Here is a 22,397-nt window from a genome sequence, read left to right as displayed (position 1 = left end):
AGGACTAGAGCACAATGTTCCCTCTAATTTGTAATGACCATTGTGTGCAAAAATTTTGCACTGCAATTTTGTTGTCCAGTGACAACAGCACTGAATTTTTAAGTGGAAGTAAACCTGAAGCTATTCTAAGGATAATAAGCTACCAAGTCTTCTTTGTTATTTATTGTTTAAAAGAAATAAAATAATACACATCATTGAGTCAGAAACCAGAAAAGGGAATGTGATTATGTACGATGGTAAAATATACTTAACTTACCAACTTAGGTAGAGGGTGACAATAATTTGTGCGCAGTTAAAATTCCTTTGTGTGCTAGTGGCAAATGATTATTAGAGGGTTCTTTGCTGGAATGTATAGTTAATAACAAAGCAGTGAAGCACCAATACACCCGATGTCACTGAGAAAATCTTCCAATCATTGTGGAAAGGATTTCTCTCAGCTGATGCTTTCTGCTGCAGAACAGCAGTTTAATGGAGGGGTGGGGGAGCGTGAGTGTGGGAGGGGGTATCGCTGATGTTTAGCAGCTGTGTGATCAAACTTGATGACAAATCTTCAGTGTGAAATGTGTAATTTTTAACTGGCACAGTTGGTGAAATGATTGGAACAATACTTTGACAGGAGGAGTTTAAATATCATAAAGAGTTGAAAGTATTGTGTAAAATGTTGGGGCCAGTTAGCATGCAAATAAGTAATTATGGTACTGGACATGTTTTACTTGAAATCCATTATTGGGTCAAAGTAGAATTTTATATTGCAGATGAGACAAGCATTAGTATTTGGAATAGTGAATTTGAGCTGTTGTATACAAGCTGCCATTCCATTTCAACGCTCTGTCAGTCTGCAGCCTTCATTCCTTGGGTGCCCATATCCAATAAATTACAACACAGTTCTTTACACTATGCCATGAATAAATAATTCTAAGTGGTTGGAGTTGTTTAACATATGGTTGGATGATATAATTAATGTTTGAAATTTACAAGAGCCAATTTGATTTGACGAATATGAGGTTTTCTTAAACCACTTTCTTTTTTACCTACAGACCATACCTCTAAGAAAGATGGCAGCAGTAAAGAAAAAGAGGAAGGTAAAGTGTTCATTGTGGGAAGTTCCTGAACTGGATATGTTTTACTTGAAGTCCATCATTAGGTCAATGTAGAATTTTACATTATTACACATGAGACAATCATTAGTATTTGGAATGGTGAATTTGAGCTGTTGTCTACAAGCCGCCAGCCCATTTCAATTCTCTGTCAGTCTGCCACTTTCATTTCCTGGGTGCCCAAATCAAATAAATTTCCACATTTCTTTGGATGATAAAAGTACACTCAAAAAACCAAATACAGATCGGATTAAGCTTTGCAAAGTGAACATTTTCTGTCATTTGTAAATGAGTAAAAATGAGTAAAGATCAGTGGGATACTCATTTCCAGACTCTTTGGCACCTTATGGTGAAATATGAGCATTTGTAGAAGGATCATGTGCTTTTCCCTTCGGCTCTGTCAGTGGTCCACTCTTCAAATATTCTAACCTAGGCTAGATTTTCATGGTAGATTCTGGTGCCATCTTCCATGCCTGAATATGCTTGTATTTGCTTTAGGCCTCCTTTGTGAGTGCACAAATCATTTTCCCTTGAAAGGGAATGGAAAACAAGAGAGCATAGGTTTAAGTTGAGAGGAGATATCTGATATTAAAAGTGATCCCGAACCAGTTCAAGGTAAAAAGCCTGCAAAATTTAGCATCTCCATGAAGGGCCATTTTCCTGCGAAAATCAAAGTAACATGATATAAAGATGGAAAGGTGCAAAAACAGGTCATCCTGAGATTGCAGAAGATGGTCTGAATTTATCAATTACAAGCATAAAGTTTACTCCAGCAAAAAATCATAGCAGTTGTGTCAAATGTGAGGTGTTTCACGTAAAAAGAAAGAAAGTTCAAAAGAAATAATTCAAATTACACCTTCAAGGGAGATCTTGTAGTAGATAGATATAGATACTTAATTGATCCCAAAGGAATTTACAGTGTCAGAGTAGCATTAAAAGTGCAGAGATAGAAATATTAGAATGGAAATAGAAAAAATAAAAAATAAGTTACCTCAAACAGTCTAACAGGAGGGGGTCATTACCTACCCGCCGCTGGCTGACTCATTATTGATCCTAATGGCCGAAGGTAGAATGAATTTATATAGCACTCTTGTAACAGAACAGTTGTCTTAGTCTATTACTAAAAATTCTCCTCCGTTCAGCCAAGGTGCCATATAGAGGGCGAGAATCATTGTCCAGAATTGCCATGATTTTTCATAGTGTCCATTGTTCTACCACAGCCTCCCGTGTGTCCAGTTAGACTCCTATGACAGAGCCAGCCTTTCTGAACAGTTCATTGAGCCTGATGGCATCACCTATGTTGATGCCATTGCCCCAGCACACCACCACATAGAAGATTGTATGGCGACAGCAGACTGTTAGAACAGGAGAAAAGGAGGCCTGCATGTTCCAAAGGAGCTTAGTCTTCTCATGAGGTAGAGGGGACCCTGGCCCTTCTTGAACACAGCCTCTGTGTTGGTGCTCCACTCAAGTCTGTTATCCAGGTGCACCCCCAGGTACTTGTAGGTCCTCAGCACAGCCACATGTGTTCATGTGACACATTTCAATAAAGTTGTTATGGATGCAATGATCATTTATTTTAAACTTAACAAGATCTTAATTTAACCATTTACTTCATATCAAACCTCACATTGACTGAAACTGTGTGTTTTTTTCCTAATGCTGTGGATAGATAATTCTAGGTGGTTACAGTTTAACATCTGGTTAGGTGAAATGATCAACGTTTTAAATTTCAAGAGCTAATTTGATTTGACTAATGTCAGCTTTTCTTAAACTACATTTTTTTAACCTACAGACTCTGACTCTGCCCGTACGGAAGGTTCCAGAAGTTCCTCCTTTTCAAAAGGTACGTTTAATGTCAGAGAAATGTATACAATCTACATCCTGAAATTCTTTTTTTTCCTCAACCATCCAGGAAAACAGGAGTGCCCCAAAGAATGAATGACAGTTAAATGTTAGAACCCCAAAGCCGCCCCAGCTCCCCACTCTCAAGCACAAGCCTCCTCCATCAGCAAAAAAATCATCAGCCCCCTCCACTGAACACTCAAGCTTGCAGCAAAGTATTGATAAAGATACAGACTTGCAGTACCCCAAGTTCTACTCGTTCAGTTAATTCGATATACCACAGGCTCTCTCTCTCTCTCTCTCTCTGCCAAATAAGGGAAAAAAAGAGGTGTCCCTGTTTCACAGCGAGAGGGGAGACATAACAAACAATTTTCTGATTTTATGATGTTAAAAGTCCACTGCGTCACTTTTTCCGAGCTCTCTGCCCAAAGAGCTCGGGTCTCTGGGCACATAGCCAGAGATCTTCCATCTCCCACGACACACCAATGGCAGCAGTAGAGCAAAAGATGAAGGTAGAGTAATCATTTTGGGAAGTTCCTGAACTGGACATGGTTTACCTGAAACACATTATTGGGTCAAAGTAGAATCTTATATTATTGCACATGAGAAGTGCATTGGTATTTGAAATGGTGAATTTAAGCTGTTGTATACAAGCTGCCAGTCCATTTCAAAGCTCTTGTCAGTCTGCTGCCTTCATTTGTTGGGTGTCCATATCCAGTAAATTTCCACTGATCTTTAGATGATGACAAGAATACACTGAAAGAGCCAAATACAATCTGATTAATCTTTACAAAATTAAATTTTTCATGTCATTTGTATACCTCCTGTTTCTCCTGATCGCCTAAGTAAATATCAATGAAGTTGTCATCTCCAAACAAACACTTGAGCACCTATCAGTGAGCTGCTTTTCCCTTGTGGCTTTGTCATGTCGCCCACTCTTCAAATAGTCTAACGTGGGCTGGATTTTTATGATAGATTCTGGTGCCAACTTCCCGACGTGAAAATGCTTGTAATCACTTTAGGCCTCCAATTTAAAACAAGGTCACTTCCTTTCTCTTCCACAAGGAAATACGTACTGACTCTGTTGTCAAGAATCTTGCCGAGCATGCATCCTACGCTTTCATCTGATGTGTATTTGTGACTTCTGCATTGATAAATAAACTCCCTTATCACTGTATCGCTCTTCTCTAATGAATGGGATGGAGGGAATGAGTGTGGTTCAGATCATGAAATGCTGACAAGTCAAGATGAGTAAACTGGCATGTGAGCCACTGTGTTGAGAATAGCTAGAAAGGAGAAGCATAGTCCAGATGAGTGTGTTAGAATGGATGTGATATTTTTAATGTCTCTATGAGAACATATCAGGTTGATATGTGAATAAGAAGGCATATTTGGCATGGTACCCTTCATTAGAGCATTGAATGTAGAGGGCTAGGGCATTGCATTACACTTGTACAAGATGTTGGTAATGCTGCACATGGAGTATTGTGCACAGCTTTATTTACTCTCTTATAGAAAATATAACATTGGCTGGAAAGATTGCAAAGCAGATTCATGAGAATGTTGCCAGGACTCAAGGGGGTGAGTTATAGGGAGAGGCTGAGCAGGTTAGGACTTCATTTGTGGTGTATTGGAAACTGAGAGGTGATCCAAGAGGTGTATAATATCATATGGGGCATAGTCAGGATGAATGTATGAATCTTTTTCCCAACAAGGGAATGGAAAAACTAGGAATCATTGAGAGGAGATATTCAATGTTAAATTTTATTGTTGATTGAGCCTGTTGGCATCATCCGTGTTGATGCCATTGTCCCAGCACACCACTGCATGGAAGGTTGTACTGGTGACATTAGACTGTTAGAATAGGTGAAAGAGATGCCAGCATATTCCAAAGGGCCTTAGTCTTCTCAAGAGGTAGAGGTGACTCTGGCCCTTCCAGGACACAGCCGCTGTGTTGGCACTCCACTCAAGTCTGTTATCCAGGTGCACCGCCAGGTACTTGTAGGTCCTCATCATCAATTGTAACAGGGAGCAATGCAGAGCACCAGTCTGTTCATGAGGCACATTTCAATAAAGTTGATTTAGATGACATGATCATTTATTTTAAACTTAACAGAATATTAATTTAACTAATTACTTCATATTAAACCTCATATTGCCTGAAACGGAGCGTTTTTTTCCTATGCCATGAATAAATAATTCTAAGTGGTTGGAGTTGTTTAACATATGGTTGGATGAAATAATTAATGTTTGAAATTTACAAGAGCCAATTTGATTTGACGAAACTGAGGTTTTCTTAAACTACTTTCTTTTTTACCTACAGACCATACCTCTAAGAAAGATGGCAGCAGTAAAGAAAAAAAGAAAGGTAAAGTGTTCAATTTTGAAGTTCCTGAACTGGACATGTTTTACTTGAAGTCCATCATTAGGTCAATGTAGAATTTTACATTATTACACATGAGACAATCATTAGTATTTGGAATGGTGAATTTGAGCTGTTACCTACAAGACGCCAGCTAATTTCAATTCTCTGTCAGTCTGCCACCTTCATTTCCTGGGTGTCCAAATTGAATAAATTTCCACATTTCTTTGGATAATAAAAGTACACTCAAAGAACCAAATACAGATCGGATTAAGCTTTGCAAAAGTGAACTCTTTCTGTCATTTGTATACCTCTTATTTCTCCTGATCAGATGAGTAAAAATCAGTGGGATACTCATTTCCAGACTCTTTGGCACCTTACGATGAAATATGAGCATTTGTCGAAGGATCATGTGCTTTTCCCTTCGGCTCTGTCAGTGGTCCACTCTTCAAATATTCTAACCTAGGCTAGATTTTCATGGTAGATTCTGGTGCCATCTTCCATGCCTGAACATGGCTGTAATTGCTTTAGACCTCCATTGTGAGTGCACAAATCATTTTCCCTTGAAAGGGAATTGAAAACAAGAGAGCATAGGATTAAGTTGAGAGGAGATATCTGATATTAAAAATGATCCCGAACTAGTTCAAGGTAAAAAGTCTGCAACATTTAGCATCTCCATGAAGGGCTATTTTCCTGCAAAAATCTAAGTAACATGATGTAAAGATGGAAAGGTGCAAAAACATGTCATCCTGGGATTGCAGAAGATGGTCTGAATTTATCAATTACAAGCATAAAGTTTACTCCAGCAAAAAAAGATCATGGGTGTTGTATCAAATGTGAGATGTTTCACATAGAAAGAAAGAAAGTTCAAAAGAAATAATTCAAATTACACCTTCAAGGGAGATCTTGTAGTAGATAGATATAGATACTTAATTGATCCCAAAGGAATTTACAGTGTCAGAGTAGCATTAAAAGTGCAGAGATAGAAATATTAGAATGGAAATAGAAAAAATAAAAAATAAGTTACCTCAAACAGTCTAACAGGAGGGGGTCATTACCTACCCGCCGCTGGCTGACTCATTATTGATCCTAATGGCCGAAGGTAGAATGAATTTATATAGCACTCTTGTAACAGAACAGTTGTCTTAGTCTATTACTAAAAATTCTCCTCTGTTCAGCCAAGGTGCCATATAGAGGGCGAGAATCATTGTCCAGAATTGCCATGATTTTTCATAGTGTCCATTGTTCTACCACAGCCTCCCGTGTGTCCAGTTAGACTCCTATGACAGAGCCAGCCTTTCTGAACAGTTCATTGAGCCTGATGGCATCACCTATGTTGATGCCATTGCCCCAGCACACTACCACATAGAAGATTGTATGGCGACAGCAGACTGTTAGAACAGGAGAAAAGGAGGCCTGCATGTTCCAAAGGAGCTTAGTCTTCTCATGAGGTAGAGGGGACCCTGGCCCTTCTTGAACACAGCCTCTGTGTTGGTGCTCCACTCAAGTCTGTTATCCAGGTGCACCCCCAGGTACTTGTAGGTCCTCAGCACAGCCATATGTGTTCATGTGACACATTTCAATAAAGTTGTTATGGATGCAATGATCATTTATTTTAAACTTAACAAGATCTTAATTTAACCATTTACTTCATATCAAACCTCACATTGACTGAAACTGTGTGTTTTTTTCCTAATGCTGTGGTTAGATAATTCTAGGTGGTTACAGTTTAACATCTGGTTAGGTGAAATGATCAATGTTTTAAATTTCAAGAGCTAATTTGATTTGACTAATGTCAGCTTTTCTTAAACTACATTTTTTTAACCTACAGACTCTGACTCTGCCCGTACGGAAGGTTCCAGAAGTTCCTCCTTTTCAAAAGGTATGTTTAATGTCAGAGAAATGTATACAATCTACATCCTGAAATTCTTTTTTTTCCTCAACCATCCAGGAAAACAGGAGTGCCCCAAAGAATGAATGACAGTTAAATGTTAGAACCCCAAAGCCGCCCCAGCTCCCCACTCTCAAGCACAAGCCTCCTCCATCAGTAAAACAATCATCAGCCCCCTCCACTGAACACTCAAGCTTGCAGCAAAGCATCGATAAAGATACAGACTTGCAGTACCCCAAGTTCTACTCGTTCAGTTAATTCAATATACCACAGGCTCTCTCTCTCTCTCTCTCTCTCTCTCTGCCAAATAAGGGAAAAAAGAGGTGTCCCTGTTTCACAGCGAGAGGGGAGACATAACAAACAATTTTCTGATTTTATGATGTTAAAAGTCCATTGCGTCACTTTTTCCGAGCTCTCTGCCCAAAGCACTCGGGTTTCTGGGCACATAGCCGGAGATCTTCCATCTCCCACGACATACCAATGGCAGCAGTAGAGCAAAAGATAAAGGTAAAGTAATCATTTTGGGAAGTTCCTGAACTGGACATGGTTTACCTGAAACACATTATTGGGTCAAAGTAGAATCTTATATTATTGTACATGAGATGTGCATTGCTATCTGGAATGGTGAATTTAAGCTGTTGTATACAAGCTGCCAGTCCATTTCAATGCTCTGTCAGTCTGCTGCCTTCATTTCTTGGGTGTCCATATCCAGTAAATTTCTACTGTTCTTTAGATGATGACAAAAATATACTGAAAGAGCCAAATACAATCTGATTAATCTTTACAAAACTAAATTTCTCATGTAATTTGTATACCTCCTGTTTCTCCTGATCGTATAAGTAAATATCAGTGAAGTAGTCATCTCCAAACAAACACTTGAGCACCTAACGGTGAGCTACTTTTCCCTTGTGGCTTTGTCATGTCGTCCACTCTTCAAATAGTCTAACGTGGGCTGGATTTTTATGGTAGATTCTGGTGCCAACTTCCCGACCTGAAAATGCTTGTAATCACTTTAGGCCTCCAAATTTAAAACAAGATCACTTCCCTTCTCTTCCACAAGGAAATAAGTACTGACTCTGTTGTCAAGAATCTTGCCAAGCATGCATCCCACACTTCCATCTGATGTGTATTTGTGACTTCTGCATTGATAAATAAACTCCCTTATCACTGTACGTCTCTTCTCTAATGAATGGGATGGAGGGAATGAGTGTGGTTCAGATCATGAAATGCTGACGAGGCAAGATGAGTAAACTGGCATGTGAGCCACTGTGTTGAGAATAGCTAGAAAGGAGAAGCATAGTCCAGATGAGTGTGTTTAGAGTGGATGTGATATTTTTAATGTCTCTATGAGAACATAACAGGTAGATAGGTAAATAAGAAGGCGTATTTGGCATGATGGCCTTTCATCAGAGCATTGAATGTAGAGGGCTGGGGCATTGCATTACAGTTGTACACAATGTTGGTAATGCTGCACATGGAGTATTGTGCACAGCTTTGTTTACTCTCTTATAGAAAATATAACATTGGCCAGGAAGAGTGCAAAGCAGATTTTTGAGAATGTTGCTAGGAGTCAAGGGGGTGAGTTATAAGGAGAGACTGAGCAGGCTAGGATTTTATTTGTGGTGTATCAGAGACTGAGAGGTGATCCTAGAGGTGTATAATATCATATGGTCAAGGTCAGGACTAATGCATGAATCTTTTTTCCCATCAAAGGGTATGGAAAAACTAGGGAGCATTGGTTTAAGTTGAGAGGAGATATCTGATATTAAAAGTGATCCAGAACTCTTCAAGCTAAATCGCCTGCAACATTTAGCATCTTGAATGGCTGTGTTCCTGCGAAAATCAAAGTAACGTGGTATAACGATGGAAAGACGCAAAAACAGGTCATCGTGAGATTGCAGAAGAATGTCTGATTTCATCAATTACAAGCATAATGTTTACACCAGCAAAAGCAGACCATGGGAGTTGTATCAAATATGAGGTGGTTCACAAAGAAAGAAAGTTCAAAAGAAAGAATTCAATTTACGCCTTCCAGGGAGAACCTGTTGTAGTAGATAGATATAGATACTTTATTGATTCCAAAGGAAATTGCAGTGTCAGAGCAGCATTAAAAGTGCACAGATATAAATATTAGAAGGGAAAAAGTTACCTCAAACAGTCTAATAGGAGGGGTTCATCACTTACCCGGCTGTCGTCTGTCTCATTATAGAGCCTAATGGCCAAAGGTAGAATGACTTTATAATCACGTTCTTTGGAGCAGCATGGTTGTCTTGGTGGATGTATGGAATGCTCTGCCCCAGAAGGCTGTGGAGGCCAAGTCTCTGGATGCTTTCAAGAAAGAGATGGATAGAGCTCTTAAAGATAGTGGAATCAAAGGTTATGGGGATAAGGCAGGAACTGGATACTGATTGTGGATGATCAGCCATGATCACGGTGAATGGCGGTGCTGGCTCAAAGGGCCGAATGGCCTACTCCTGCACTTATCGTCTATTGTCTATTGTCTTGGTCTATTACCCAAAGTCCTCCTTTGTTCAGCCAATGTGGCATACAGAGGGTGAGAATCATTGTCCAGAATTTCCAGGCTTTTCTGTAGTGTCCTTTTTGACAGCCTGTAGTGTGTTTAGTTGGACACCTATGAAAGAGCTAGCCTTTCTAAACAGTTTATTGAGCCTACTGGCATTGCCCGTGTTGATGACATCGTCCTAGCACATCACCACAGAGAAGATCGTACTGGCGACAACAGACTGGTAGAAGAAGTGAAGGAGAAACCTGTACGCTCCAAAGGACCTCAATCTCCTCAAGAAGTAGAACCGACTCTGGCCCTTCTTGGACACAGCCTGTGTGTTCGTGCTCCACTCAAGTCTGTCATCCAGGTGTGGCCTCAGCTGCTTGTAGGCCCTCACCCCAGTAACCACCTCACCATCAATTGTAACAGAGAGCAGCACACCATACTAGTGTGTTCATGTGACACATTCCAATAATGTTATAGATACAATGATCATTTATTTTAAACTTAACAAAATATTAATTTTACCATTTACTCCGAATCAAGTCTCACATTGGCTGAACTGGTGTGTTTTTTTTTCCCTATCGCTGTGGATAGGTAATTATAGCTAGCTACAGTTATTTAACATCTGGTTAGATGAGATAATTAGTGTTTTAAATTTCTAAGGGCTAATTTGGTTTGACAAATGTTGCATTTTATTAAACTACTATTTTTCCCTTACAATGCTGTCAAGGAAAATGACAGCAATGAAGCAACAAGTGAAGGTAAAGTGTTCATTTACTTGAAATCCATTATTGGGGCAAAGTAGAATTTTAGATTATTACACATGAGACAAGCATTAGTATTTGGAATGGTGAATTTGAACTGTTGTCTACAAGCTGCCAGTCCATTTCAATGGACCTGTCTGATTGCTGCCTCATTTCTTGGGTGCCCATATCCAATAAACTTCCTCTGTTCTGTAGATGATAACAAGAATACACTGAAACAGCCAAACATAGATCTGATTAAGTTTTACGAAATTAAATTTCTCACATCATTTGTATACCAGCTGTTTCTCCTGATTATATATGTAAATATCAATGAAGTAGTCATCTCCAAACAGACACTTGAGCACCTTCTGGCGAACTACTTTTCCCTTTAGGCTCCATCATGTTGTCAACTTTTCAAATATTCTAACTTAGACTGGATTTTTATCGTAGATTCTGATGCTAACTTCCATACCTGAACATGCTTGTAATCACTTTAGGCCTCCATTTTAAAACAAGATCTCTTCCCTTCTCTTCCACAAGGCAATGAATACTGACTCTGTTGTAAAGAATCTTGCCAAGCATGCATCCCACACTTTCATCTGATACATATTCATGACATCTGCGTTAACAACCAAACTCCTTTATTGCTGTATGTCTCTTCTCTAGTGAATGGGATGGAGGGAATGAGTGTGGTTCAGATCATGAAATGCTGACAAGGCAAGATGAGTAAACTGGCATGTGAGCCACTGTGTTGAGAATTGAGGTGAGTTATAGGGAGAGGGTGAGCAGACTAGCACTTTATTGTTGGAGTATCAGTGACTCAGAGGTGATCTTAGAGGTGTTTAATATCATATGGGGCATAGTTAGGATGAATTCACAAATCTTTTTTCCCACCAAAGGGAATTGAAAATTAGAGAGTATAAGTTAAGTGTGAGAGGAGAAACATTTTCAAGGGACCTGAGGCAGAGAATGATACATAGTATATCAAATAAGCTGCCAGAGGAAGTGTTGGAGCAGATAAAATAATAACATCTAAAAGACATTTGAACAGGTACATAGCTATGTACATACATCTATTGATGCTTCTGGATACATCTTCAGTGATGATCCTGGAATCATTGGGTGTTTCGGGTCTTTCAACATCACACAACCTCCTCCAGGTGACCCAGCTGGGGCTGATCAGACCCCAGCTTGTGTCCAGATGGATAGCTACTTATGACTCCATGGCTCCCCCCTTTTGAGCCACAGCCATTTTGAGGCCCTCTCTGCCGCATCGGTGGTACTGCAGATGGCTCTCCTCTTTCTCTCTCCCTCGATTTCCAAAATGCCGAAGGCTGTAACTAAAGAATGGGCTACGAATCCCCTACAACCAACCTCCACTGGGAGACACCTCGCTCTCCATCCAGCCTGCTGACAGTGGCTGACCAGTCCTGTGTACTTGGAGAGCTTCCTTTCAAAGGCCTCTTCCAAGCTATCTTCCCATGGGACTGTCAGCTCCAGCAGCACCACTTGCTTAGTCGACTCAGACCCTAGGACAATGTCTGGTCACAGGGTGGTGGCTGCGATATGGTTGGGGAACTTCAGCTGCCCTTCGAGGTCCACCAACAGCTACCAGTCCCTTGCAGAGGTCAGAATGCCTGCAGATGTTCTTTTGGCAGGTATTGGCTGCTCCCCAGCTCTGACAAAGGCAATGGTCTGTTTGGAGGGTCGGGACCGCTTCGCCCACTCAACTCCTGCGCTGACGGCTTCAGCGATGGTCTTCAGGACCTGATCATGCCTCCACCTGTACCGTCCGTCACCAAGTGCCCTTGCACAGCCGCTGAGGATGTGCTCCAGGGTTCCTCGCTTGGAGCACAGTGGGCACGCAGATGACTCTGCCTTGCCCCATGTGTGCAGGTTTGATGGGCTTGGAAGCACATCGTACACTGCCTGGATGAGAAATTGGATGCGGTGTGGTCCGGCTTTTAGATAGTGTTGCAGGGATATACATTCAATGTGGGCAGATGTGTCTAACTTCCGGCATCTTGGTCAGTGTTGATGAATTGAGACAAAGCCCTGTTCCTCTGCTGTATGATTCCATGATTCTATGCCATGACAGCAAATATTTCATCTGGATGATATTCCATATCCACCCAACTGCAGTAGTTCAGGTGGCAAATGGTGATTTAGTGTAAACATTTAAATTTGTAAGAATTAAGATAAGGCCTTTGGGAGTGCAGTGATATATATTGACTCACATAGGTCTTTATTTTTGAAATGCCTTTAAGGTTCTCACATTTATTTATTGTAAATTCTCTTTTTCAGCAGATGTATGGGAGAAGGTTTCAGAAATAAAGTGCCCCACAAAAAGTCCTAAAATTGGTCAACCAGTAACTCTTTCTTGCGATGTTAAAAGATGTGCCCTCGAAGAGGCTCGTATCTTCTGGTACAGAGATGCTTATCCTTTTGTGAAAAGGAGTTTGTTACAAACAAGCTATTTCAAAATGCTAGCAGTTTCACCACTGAGCTAACTTATACATCAAAAGCAAATGATAAATGTCACATCCAAGTTCAAATTGAATTTAATTTGGAAGAACATATGAAACAGTATGACTTGATATTAATTTGAATTTATATAGTATTTTCTGGAGGAGTGAGCATGGAATCCTTTTTAATTGAAGACTGCACTTCAATTATAACTGAGAATAAAATAATTTACTGTCAACTTCATTGTTCTTTTGCAGTTTACCATCCAGTATCCATTCACCATTCTGATTGGTAAATTAATCCAGTTTAGTTAACGTACTGTTTATTTAAGTCACAAAAGTTGCATAATTGTGAGGCAGACAGTGATTTAGTTGTAGGTGTAAGGAGAAATTAATTGAGGATGGCAGATGTGTCCCAAGAGCTTGTGTACAATAGGAGTTGTCTGATCTGACACATTAAGCCACTATGATGTAATTGTGTCGATCTGCTGGACAAATCCATTGAATCATTTATTACAGTTAAGTTGAACTCTTATGCGATTTGCACGAAAGTGTGACTACTATTAGTGCATTTACGGAACAATGCCTCTCTCCTCCCTTTGCCCCAGCTAATCAGGTGGATCAGATGCATTGATCAATTTTGTAAATTTTCTAGAAACACAACAAAATGCTAGAGGATTTCAGCAAGCTGGGCAGCATCTATTGAGAGGAATGAAGGGGCAATGCACACAGGAATCAAAAACATACAGAGCACAGGTTTAAGGTGAGAGGGGAAGAGTATCAAAGAGACCTGTGGGACAGTCTGATACTTGTACAATAAAAACATTTAAGTGTTTGGATGAGTACCTGGATTGGAAGGTTTTAAAGGAATATCATGGGCAAGAGGATTCTCGAAAAAAGATTTACAAGCTTACAGTAATTGTCCCTCCTTCATTGTTTCCTGCCTCCCTCCCCCTTTAGAAATTCCCCAATCCCGTTTCCCTCTCTCACCTTATCCCCCTTACCTGCCCATCCCCACCCTCTGGTACTCCTCCCCCTTCCCTTTCTTCTATGGTCTTCTATTCTCTCATATCTGATTTCCCCTTCTCCAGCCCTTTATCTCTTTCACCAACCAACTCCCCAGCTCTTTACTTCACCCCTCCCCCTCTCCGTTTCACCTATCACCTACCACTTTGTACTTTTTCCTCCCCTCCCCCAGCCATTTTACTCTGATCTCTTTTTTCCCCCCACTCTTGATGAAAGGTCTCAGCCAGAAACATGTACTGTTTACTCTTTTCCATAGACACTGCCTGGCCTGCTTGCATCTCCAGCCCTTCATTATTACAAGGTTTTAACATTTTAGAACTAATGTTAAGGTCGTTGGAATTCAGTATAATGGACTAGAATTGCAGTCACAGACCATTTAGTACCAAGGATGTAACAATCCCTGTTGTATGCAGAACCCCTTTTCTGACTTTCTATTATAAACCAGAAAGGGGATTTCTACAATCCAGCATTGTCACACCAGAAAGCTTGATTGCATCAAAGAATTATGTGTACTGTTTACTGAGAGGTGTTTTCATTTTTTAAAGCACTTTAGACATTAGTAATTAAATATTAGACAATCTGCATGTGAACACATTTGAAGATGATAGATAAATGTTGTATATTAATATAATTTTTAAGATTTACATGTATATGTTATGTCAGTTTGGGCAGCAAAATTATTGAGCCTTGTTACACAAGTATGTATGTGAAATGTCTAAACTTTCATGTGTTAGCCGAAGCTTAGAATCATATCAACTAAAGCTGTGGCCCCAATATAGCTGAATAATCTGTGCTTGTATGCAAGTCCTGAAGTTCTCTCATTTTTACAGAGAGATCAAGGAAACTGCTGATAAATATGATGTAGTGGGATTTGGTAGGCCATCTGGTACTTGGAAATTTCGGTGAGAAAAGGATCAAATATACCATTCACTGAGAATTGTGTGCTGGTTAACAACTGGTAGTAAAATTGGATTCAGATATGGGAATAGGAAATGAGGGTTGCACCACGAGAATTGGAAGAGAAAATCTTGGATGAATTTCTGGTGGGGCAATAAAAGCATGAATGTACATTGTATGTCATTTTTTATTGTCTCTTAAAATATATTTTCATGAAATGTATTCAAATTCTAGAAATTATAATTTGTGTATATGAATGTGACTGCCTCCTAACAATTACATCTAGCATTTGTGAATGAATTATTGTTTGATATTAGCATTTGTCTCCAATTTGACAAACATATTCTGTTTACAAGGTCATTTCATAAGTAGGTAATAAAGACATGTTTTCAGTAAGATGGCAGTGCACTCGAACGCAGCAGGTCCACAAGGCCTTTTTTTAACTTTTTTTTTAATGATTGCAAGGCACTGCTGGACACTAGGAACTTCAGACACTGCAAGTCTACCCCACCAGCAAGTTGCATGTTGGCAGAGGGGCTGGATTTGGTGTGATCATATTGCTGCCTGTTATAGAGAGGCATTGGGGTCAGTGCATGAAGGCAGTGTGCAGTCTAACAGCCAGTGATTGTCTCAGTCATTTTTCTTATAATCGCAAGCCGCTGGTGGATATTGGTAGCGTGTAATGCTACAAGTCTGATTCACTGCTTTATTGGTAGGACAGACATGGGGAGCTGTGTGTCCTCAGTTGTAACATACACTAAACCTCATGCTGTGTTGTTGCCTGTTGTAGCCGGTGGTAGTGTGCTGCCTCCAGTGCTGTGTATGACTGTTGGTACTGTGTTTTGCACCTTGGCCCCAGAGGAACACTCCCGTATCTCTTACCATAGCTTCGCTCTTCTCGTATCTCAAAACTACTGCAGTCTGTCAAGTTAATCTGCCAATAATTGTACCACTCAATCTCTTCTGGCCTTCTCCCTGTCATAGAACCTCCATTTTGTTTCCTTTACTCTTCCATCCTCTGCATTTTTTTTATTACCATTAACATTTTATAGTGTTGATGGAGAGTCATCAGCTTGAAACACTAACTCAGTTTCTCCTTCCATTCTACGCCAGCGAGCCACACAGGCCTGCGGCTTTCAATAAGCAGGTAAGACACTGCAACATTCTACCCATCGAAAGCCACAACACTGATGCTCGGCCCAAAGGCTTGTATAACCCTCATGGGCGCCTCGCTATACTACACACAAAACATAACAATAATACCCAAAACTAACAATCAACCAGTTACTACCCAGTGAGAGTAGTCCACCAGCCTCCCAGTGCTCCAAAAACCATCTGGGGAGTAGTAGTTATGAAGCTGGACCCCTACTTTCCTGATCTTATTTACTGACTGCTGGATACGATCAGCCAGGTGAGTAATGTTCCCAGACTCATTGGGGATGTAGGTGCAGCATTTCTGACCAATCACAGCCCAGCTGTCACCTATCACTGCAAATACGTCGTCCAAGGCCATCCGATTTTGCAAGGCCACCAGCTGAACAGGCATCAGTTCAGCTGACACTTTGCTCAGTGCACCCTCTGTAGGTTTGAATGCTGAGGCTGTCCCATTGGTAATGTCTCCATGAGAAAAGCCATGCATATCATTTCCCGGGACAGCCTGGTTGTACCATACAGGGGAAAGACTATCAGACATCCCACCCTGAAACTATCTATATATATATATATATACACACACACACACACACACACACACACACACACACACATATATATATATTCCTTGTTGAGCATTTTGTTGGCAATCTCAATGCTAATGCAAATAGCTTTTCTATTTCATTTGCAAACTTTCCTTGTACTGTGATGTGGCTCTGCTGAAAAGAACTGTGAAATACTTGAGCAGCCTTCCCTGCGATTACTCTCTGTAATACGTTGTGGTCCCTAAAAGAAATAAAAGCATAAGGTGTATCCTTATTATACTGTCTTATGTAATACTTTGTTTAGTGATTTTGTCTAATCTGTAATCTGTAAACTGGGTATATGCAGAAAATGTGAGAGTAAAATACAGTATGTACTTATATATTATCATGGAGTCATTTTTTAATTCTATTACAACTTTCAGCACATCTACAGGGAGTTTGGCCTCACCACGTAGGACATCAATGGAGTAGCTCCTCAGCAGCTAGCCAGCTAGTTTAAATAACGTTAGCTATGCTAATAAACGAATGGCACCTGTTAAACTCACCTCAACATATCTTTTACAGTCATTTAACCCACCATGGGCAATAGAAAAGTCACTGTTGGAAACAGTGCAGCGAGCAACACTGTCATTATTTTTGACCCCTATTAGGCAGGGGTACACTTTAGTGTAGTCTGAGGTGAAGTGCATTTTATATTTTCATTTTTTGTAACACTTTGCCATGGCGGTGCAGGACACGAAACTGAACTGATGGAGAGACAGAGGTCGACAGTAAAGCCTGCCCACAGAGAAAACTGATAGGCCTACTTAGCACAAAGAGAGACCAATCAGCATGCTCGTTCTTGCTCCTGCTCTCGCTCTCGCTCTCCCTCTCCCTCTCATTTCCGGGATATTGTATATAATTTGCGGGCATCAGGGAGCTGCTATTAATATACGGGAGACTCCCGGAACTTCCGGGAGAGATGGGATGTCTGGATTATCATTCAGGACCTTTCTGCTCATTCAGGCTATTGAATTGGTGTATGTGCAGTACCATGTACCTCAGATAGCAGCAGCCATCCTATCCTGCGGGGTTAGGGGGGTATTAGCCATGGGCACCGCAATTCCAGTACCTACTGTTTAGCATCCAGGAAGTGCCCATCTTCATGGCATCCTTCACTCTGGACACAGTCACCCAGAATACTGCTGGGTACAGGATACAGGACAGGCTGGATAGCTTTTCTAGTGAAGGCTTATGGGTAGACCTGAGGAAGAAGAAATATATGACCAAGTTAATGGGATTATATTGTAGGCCACCCAACAGTCTGTGGGATTCAGAGGAGCAAATTAGTAGAGAGATCACAGGCTGCTGCAGGAAACAGAAGTGTAACTCAGGTTAATTAAGCCCAAAGATGTAATGTCAGAAAACTGTGGAGGGATGAAGATGAGAATTACCGAATTTTTAAAAAGAGAACTTGAAGAAAGGGCTATGCGAGAACTAGGCATTGCTAACGAGGCTTGGACAAGTGACAGAAATGCAGCAAACTATAGAAAGTAACTAAAGATAAAAACTGTTAAAAGTGGAATTAGTAGTTAGTGTCTCTACCCTACGTATAGGCAATCATCAGTGTGAAACCCATGGAGGAGAGATGATATCGATAAAAGAGTTATTGAAGCTACGACTATATTGAGATGATATGGGTAGAGAGTAGTATCCACAGTGTAAACAGTAATGGGTCTGTTAAATCATATGAAGAGATTTGGTCAGGTTTTTTGAGTGCAAGTATTGTGAATCGACATTCTGTGGATGACCCACTATTTCATCCAACGAACCAAGAAACGAGATGGAAAACCAACCAAGATCGAAGAATCAGCACAGGAATGAAATGTTTCAAAACGTATGGGTATTTAAAACAGTTGGATGTATATGTTTATTTTTCATTCAAAGGATCTGATTTTGATTTTCTGGAAGAACTGATTACTTTTGCAAATACTTTGATAAGTGATTGAATGAGATTTACTTTGTTTAAAAGTTGTGATGTTGGAGATTTGTCATGAAAAGAGTAAGTTGTAATTATAGAAAAGGTTTGATCTGGTCCTCATGTTGAGGTTCAAGATCTTGATGGTATCAGAAAGGATCTGACAAGTGTGGATTGGGATACGTTGTTTCCTGGCAAAGGTGTACTTGATAAGTTTGAGGCCTTCATAAGTGAATTTTGAGAATATAGAGTTTGTATGCTCCTGTCAGAATAAAAAGCATAGATATCAGATTTAGGGAACCTTGTTTTGAGAGATATTAAGGTTCTGGTTAAGAAAAAGGAGGTGCATGGCAGGTATAGGCAGGTCACAATAAATGAGGTAATTGAGTACAAGAAATGCAAGACAACACATAAGAAGGAAATCAAGAGGGCTATGAAAAGGCATGGTTGCTCTAGCAAATAAAGAGAAGGAGATTCCTGAGAACTTCTACAGATGTTAAGAGCAAAAGGATAGCAATGGACAAAACTGGTCCTCTGGACGACCAGAGTTGTAATCTGTGTGTGGAGCCGGAAGAGAGAGAGTAGATCTTAAATGGGTTTTATTGTATCTGTATTTTCTTGGAAGATGGACAGAGAGTCAGTAGAGGTGAAGAAAAGCGGTAGTTAGGTCATGGACCCTGTAAGGCAAATTAGGTTGGATAAATCCCCAAGACCTGACAAGGTGTTCCCTTGGACCCTGTGGGAGACTAGCACCGAAACTGCAGGGGCCTTAACGGAGATATTGAAATCATCTTACCATGAGTTGGGTGGCGGAGGATTGTCGAAAAGCTAATGCTGTTGCATTGTTAGGACAGGCTCCAAGTATAACCCAGGAAATTATAGGCCAGTGTGCCTGACATCAGTAGTGGTAAAGTTATTTATAGGGACTGGATATCTAAATATTTGGATAGACAGGGACTGATTAGGGATAGTCAACACGGCTTTGTGTGTGGTATGTTGTGCTTAACCAATTATAAGATTTGTCGAGGAAGTTACCAGGAAAGTTGATGAAGGCAAGTCAGTGGATATTGTCTACAGGGACTTCAGCAAGGCCTTTGACAAGTTCCCAAATGGGAGGTTGGGCAACAAGGTTCAGTCATTTGGCATTCAAGATAAGGTAGTAAATAAGATTAGACATTAACTTAACGGGGGAAGCCAGAGGGTTGTAGTAGATGGTTGCCTCTTTGACTGGAAGCCAGTGACTAGTGGTGTGTTGCAGAGATCGGTGCTGGTCCCCCTGTCGTTTGACAGCTGTATCAATGATCTGGATAATAACATGGTAAGCTAGATCAGCAAATTTGTGGATGACGTCAAGATTGGGGAAGTGAGGAAGACTATCAAATTTTGCAGCAGGATTTGGCCCAGTTGGAAAAGTGGTTGAAAAATGGCAGAGGGAATTAAACGCAAACAAGAATCAGGATCAGAATCAGGTTTATTATCACCAACATGTGTTGTGAAATTTGTTAATTTATCAGCAGCAGTTCAATGCAATATATAATATAGAAGAAGAAAAAAATAAGGAAAATACAGTATACATATATTGAATCAATTAAAAATCATGCAAAAAACAGAAATAATATATATTTAAAAAGTGGGGTAGTATTCAAGGGTTCAATGTCCATTTAGGCATTGGATGGCAGAGGGGAAGAAGCTGATCCTGAATCACTGAATGTGTGCCTTTAGGCTTCTGTACCTCCTACCTGATGGTAACAGAGAGAAAAAGGGCATGCCCTGGGTGCTGGAGGTCCTTAATAATGGATGCTGCCTTTCTGAGACACCGCTGTTCTGGGTACCTGGTAGGCTAGTACCCAAGATGGAGCTGACTAAATTTACAACCCTCTGCAGCTTCTTTCGGTCCTGTGCAGTAGCGCCCGCCCCCATACCAGACAGTGATGCAGCCTGTCAGAATGCTCTCCACAGTACATCTACAGTGTCAGGTACATCACTTTTGAAGGAGTAGCCAGGGTACATTTTATACAGTCAGCAGTAGGGCACTGAGGAGTATTGTAGAACTGAGGAATCTGGGGAATACAGATCCTTAATAGATAGGGTCATAAAGAAAGCTTTTGGCAAATTTACCTTCATAGATCAATGTATTTGAGTACAGAAGTTGGGATGTTATGTTGAAATTGTATCAGACACCAGATTTTGAGTATTCTGTACGGTATTAATTACCTGCCTACAGAAAAGATGTAAGTCAGATTGAAAGAGTTTAGAGAAAATTTACAAGGATGTTCCAGGACTAGAGGACCTGAGTTATACAGAAAGATTGAATAGGATGGAACTTTGCTCCCTAGAACGTAGAAGATTGAGGGGAGATTTGATAGAGGTATATAAAATTATGAGAGGTGTAAATAACATAAATGCAAGCATACCCTTTCCACTGAGGACAGGTGAGACTACAACTAGAGGTCATGTGTTAAGTGTGAAAGGTTAAATGTTTAAAGGGAACATGAGGGGGAACTTGTTCACAGAGTGGGTGGTAGGAGTGTGGAATGAGCTGCCAGCACAAGTCGTGGATGTGGGTTTGATTTCAATATCTAGAAGAAATTTGGTCAGGTACATGGATGATGGGTATGGAGGGCTATAGTCCAGGGACAGTTCAATGGGACTAGGTAGATTAATGTTTTGACATAGACCCTTTGGCCCATCTAGTCAATTTCTATGCTGTAGGGTCCTATGACTCTAATGAAACATACAATCCACATCACTCTATCTTGGACTTTCAATATTCTCCCCTCATTCATTTAAACCAGTGAGTATGGGTCTAGTGCCAACAAATGCTCCACATGCGTTAATCCTTTCGTTCACTTCCAGGATATTCTCATGAACCTCCTCCGGACTCTCCCCAGTGCAAATATATCTTTTCTTTCAGGGCCATTTAAATAAGGGGCACAGAACTGCTCACAGGGGTTAAACATTACTAGAATAGCATGCCGTTCGCCTGTTGGATGGTTTCTTGGTTTCCGGGAGAGGAAAGTGATTAGTTAGATTAGTTAAATTAGACTAGTTTTTTTTGTCTGGGCATTCCTGAGGGGTTCTTTTTGTCAATCATCTTGCTTTTCTTTCTGATTGAATCAGGCTTCGCCCTTTCTTCAGATTTAGTTTATGCCTGCACATTAGTTTACTTTATAAAATATTTAAGTTAAATTTTTATTATGGATCTTAATAAAATTAACATAATATCTTGGAATTTAAATGGTATAAACCAACCTATTAAGCGCAGAAAGATTTTTAAGAAATTGAAAACCCTTCATGTGGATATTATTTTTGCGCAGGAGACTCATGTCCGCAGGCAGGATGAAAATCGTTTTTTTTTATTTTGGAAGGGAGCCTTATTTCATTCCCTTTCAGTAAATAAAATAAGAGGGGTATCTATTTTTATTAATTCTAAAATCCCTTTTCTTCATTTTAATACAGTTTCTGATTTAATTGGAAGATATTTAATTGTCACTGGTCTGTTATGTGGTCAAAAGGTGGCTTTGGTGTGTGTATATGCACCTAATATAGATAGCCCTGAATTTTTTAAGAAGCTATTTCCTCTGTTGCCGAATTTAAATGAATATAAGTTGATTATGGGAGGTGACTTTAACTGTTGGCTCAATCTGTTGATTGACATTTCGTCCACCAATCCGTCGCTTCCTAATAAAGCTGCGACTTCTGTTAATTCTTTTTTATTAGAATACGGTTTGGTGAATATTTGGAAATTTAAAAATCCTAAAGAAAAAGACTTTTCTTTTTTTCACATGTATACCACAAACATTCAAGAATTGATTATATTTTGCTGGACACGTGATTGGTGCCCTCTGTTGCTGAGTGTGCATATGATGTGATTGGGTTGTTGGATTATGCATCAATGAAACTAA

The 22,397-nt window shown here is 40.2% G+C and overlaps 1 protein-coding gene across 1 annotated transcript in view; it reads left to right on the top strand.

Annotated features, from left to right (window-relative positions):
• The window catches only part of LOC140204681 (vascular cell adhesion protein 1-like), a 35,368-nt gene extending 22,295 nt beyond the window's left edge, over window positions 1-13,073 (top strand). The window contains exons 10-14 of the mRNA XM_072271372.1: window positions 1,038-1,082; window positions 2,893-2,943; window positions 5,266-5,310; window positions 7,136-7,186; window positions 12,755-13,073. Coding sequence (XP_072127473.1) covers window positions 1,038-1,082; window positions 2,893-2,943; window positions 5,266-5,310; window positions 7,136-7,186; window positions 12,755-12,960 — 398 coding nt within the window. The 3' untranslated portion in view covers window positions 12,961-13,073. The remainder of the gene's footprint in view (window positions 1-1,037; window positions 1,083-2,892; window positions 2,944-5,265; window positions 5,311-7,135; window positions 7,187-12,754) is intronic.
• Window positions 13,074-22,397: the final 9,324 nt, after the last annotated feature.

The sequence above is a fragment of the Mobula birostris genome, chromosome 11 (assembly GCF_030028105.1).
Source record: "Mobula birostris isolate sMobBir1 chromosome 11, sMobBir1.hap1, whole genome shotgun sequence".
Lineage (NCBI taxonomy): Eukaryota > Metazoa > Chordata > Chondrichthyes > Myliobatiformes > Myliobatidae > Mobula > Mobula birostris.
This window is presented reverse-complemented; position numbering and strand designations above follow the sequence as displayed.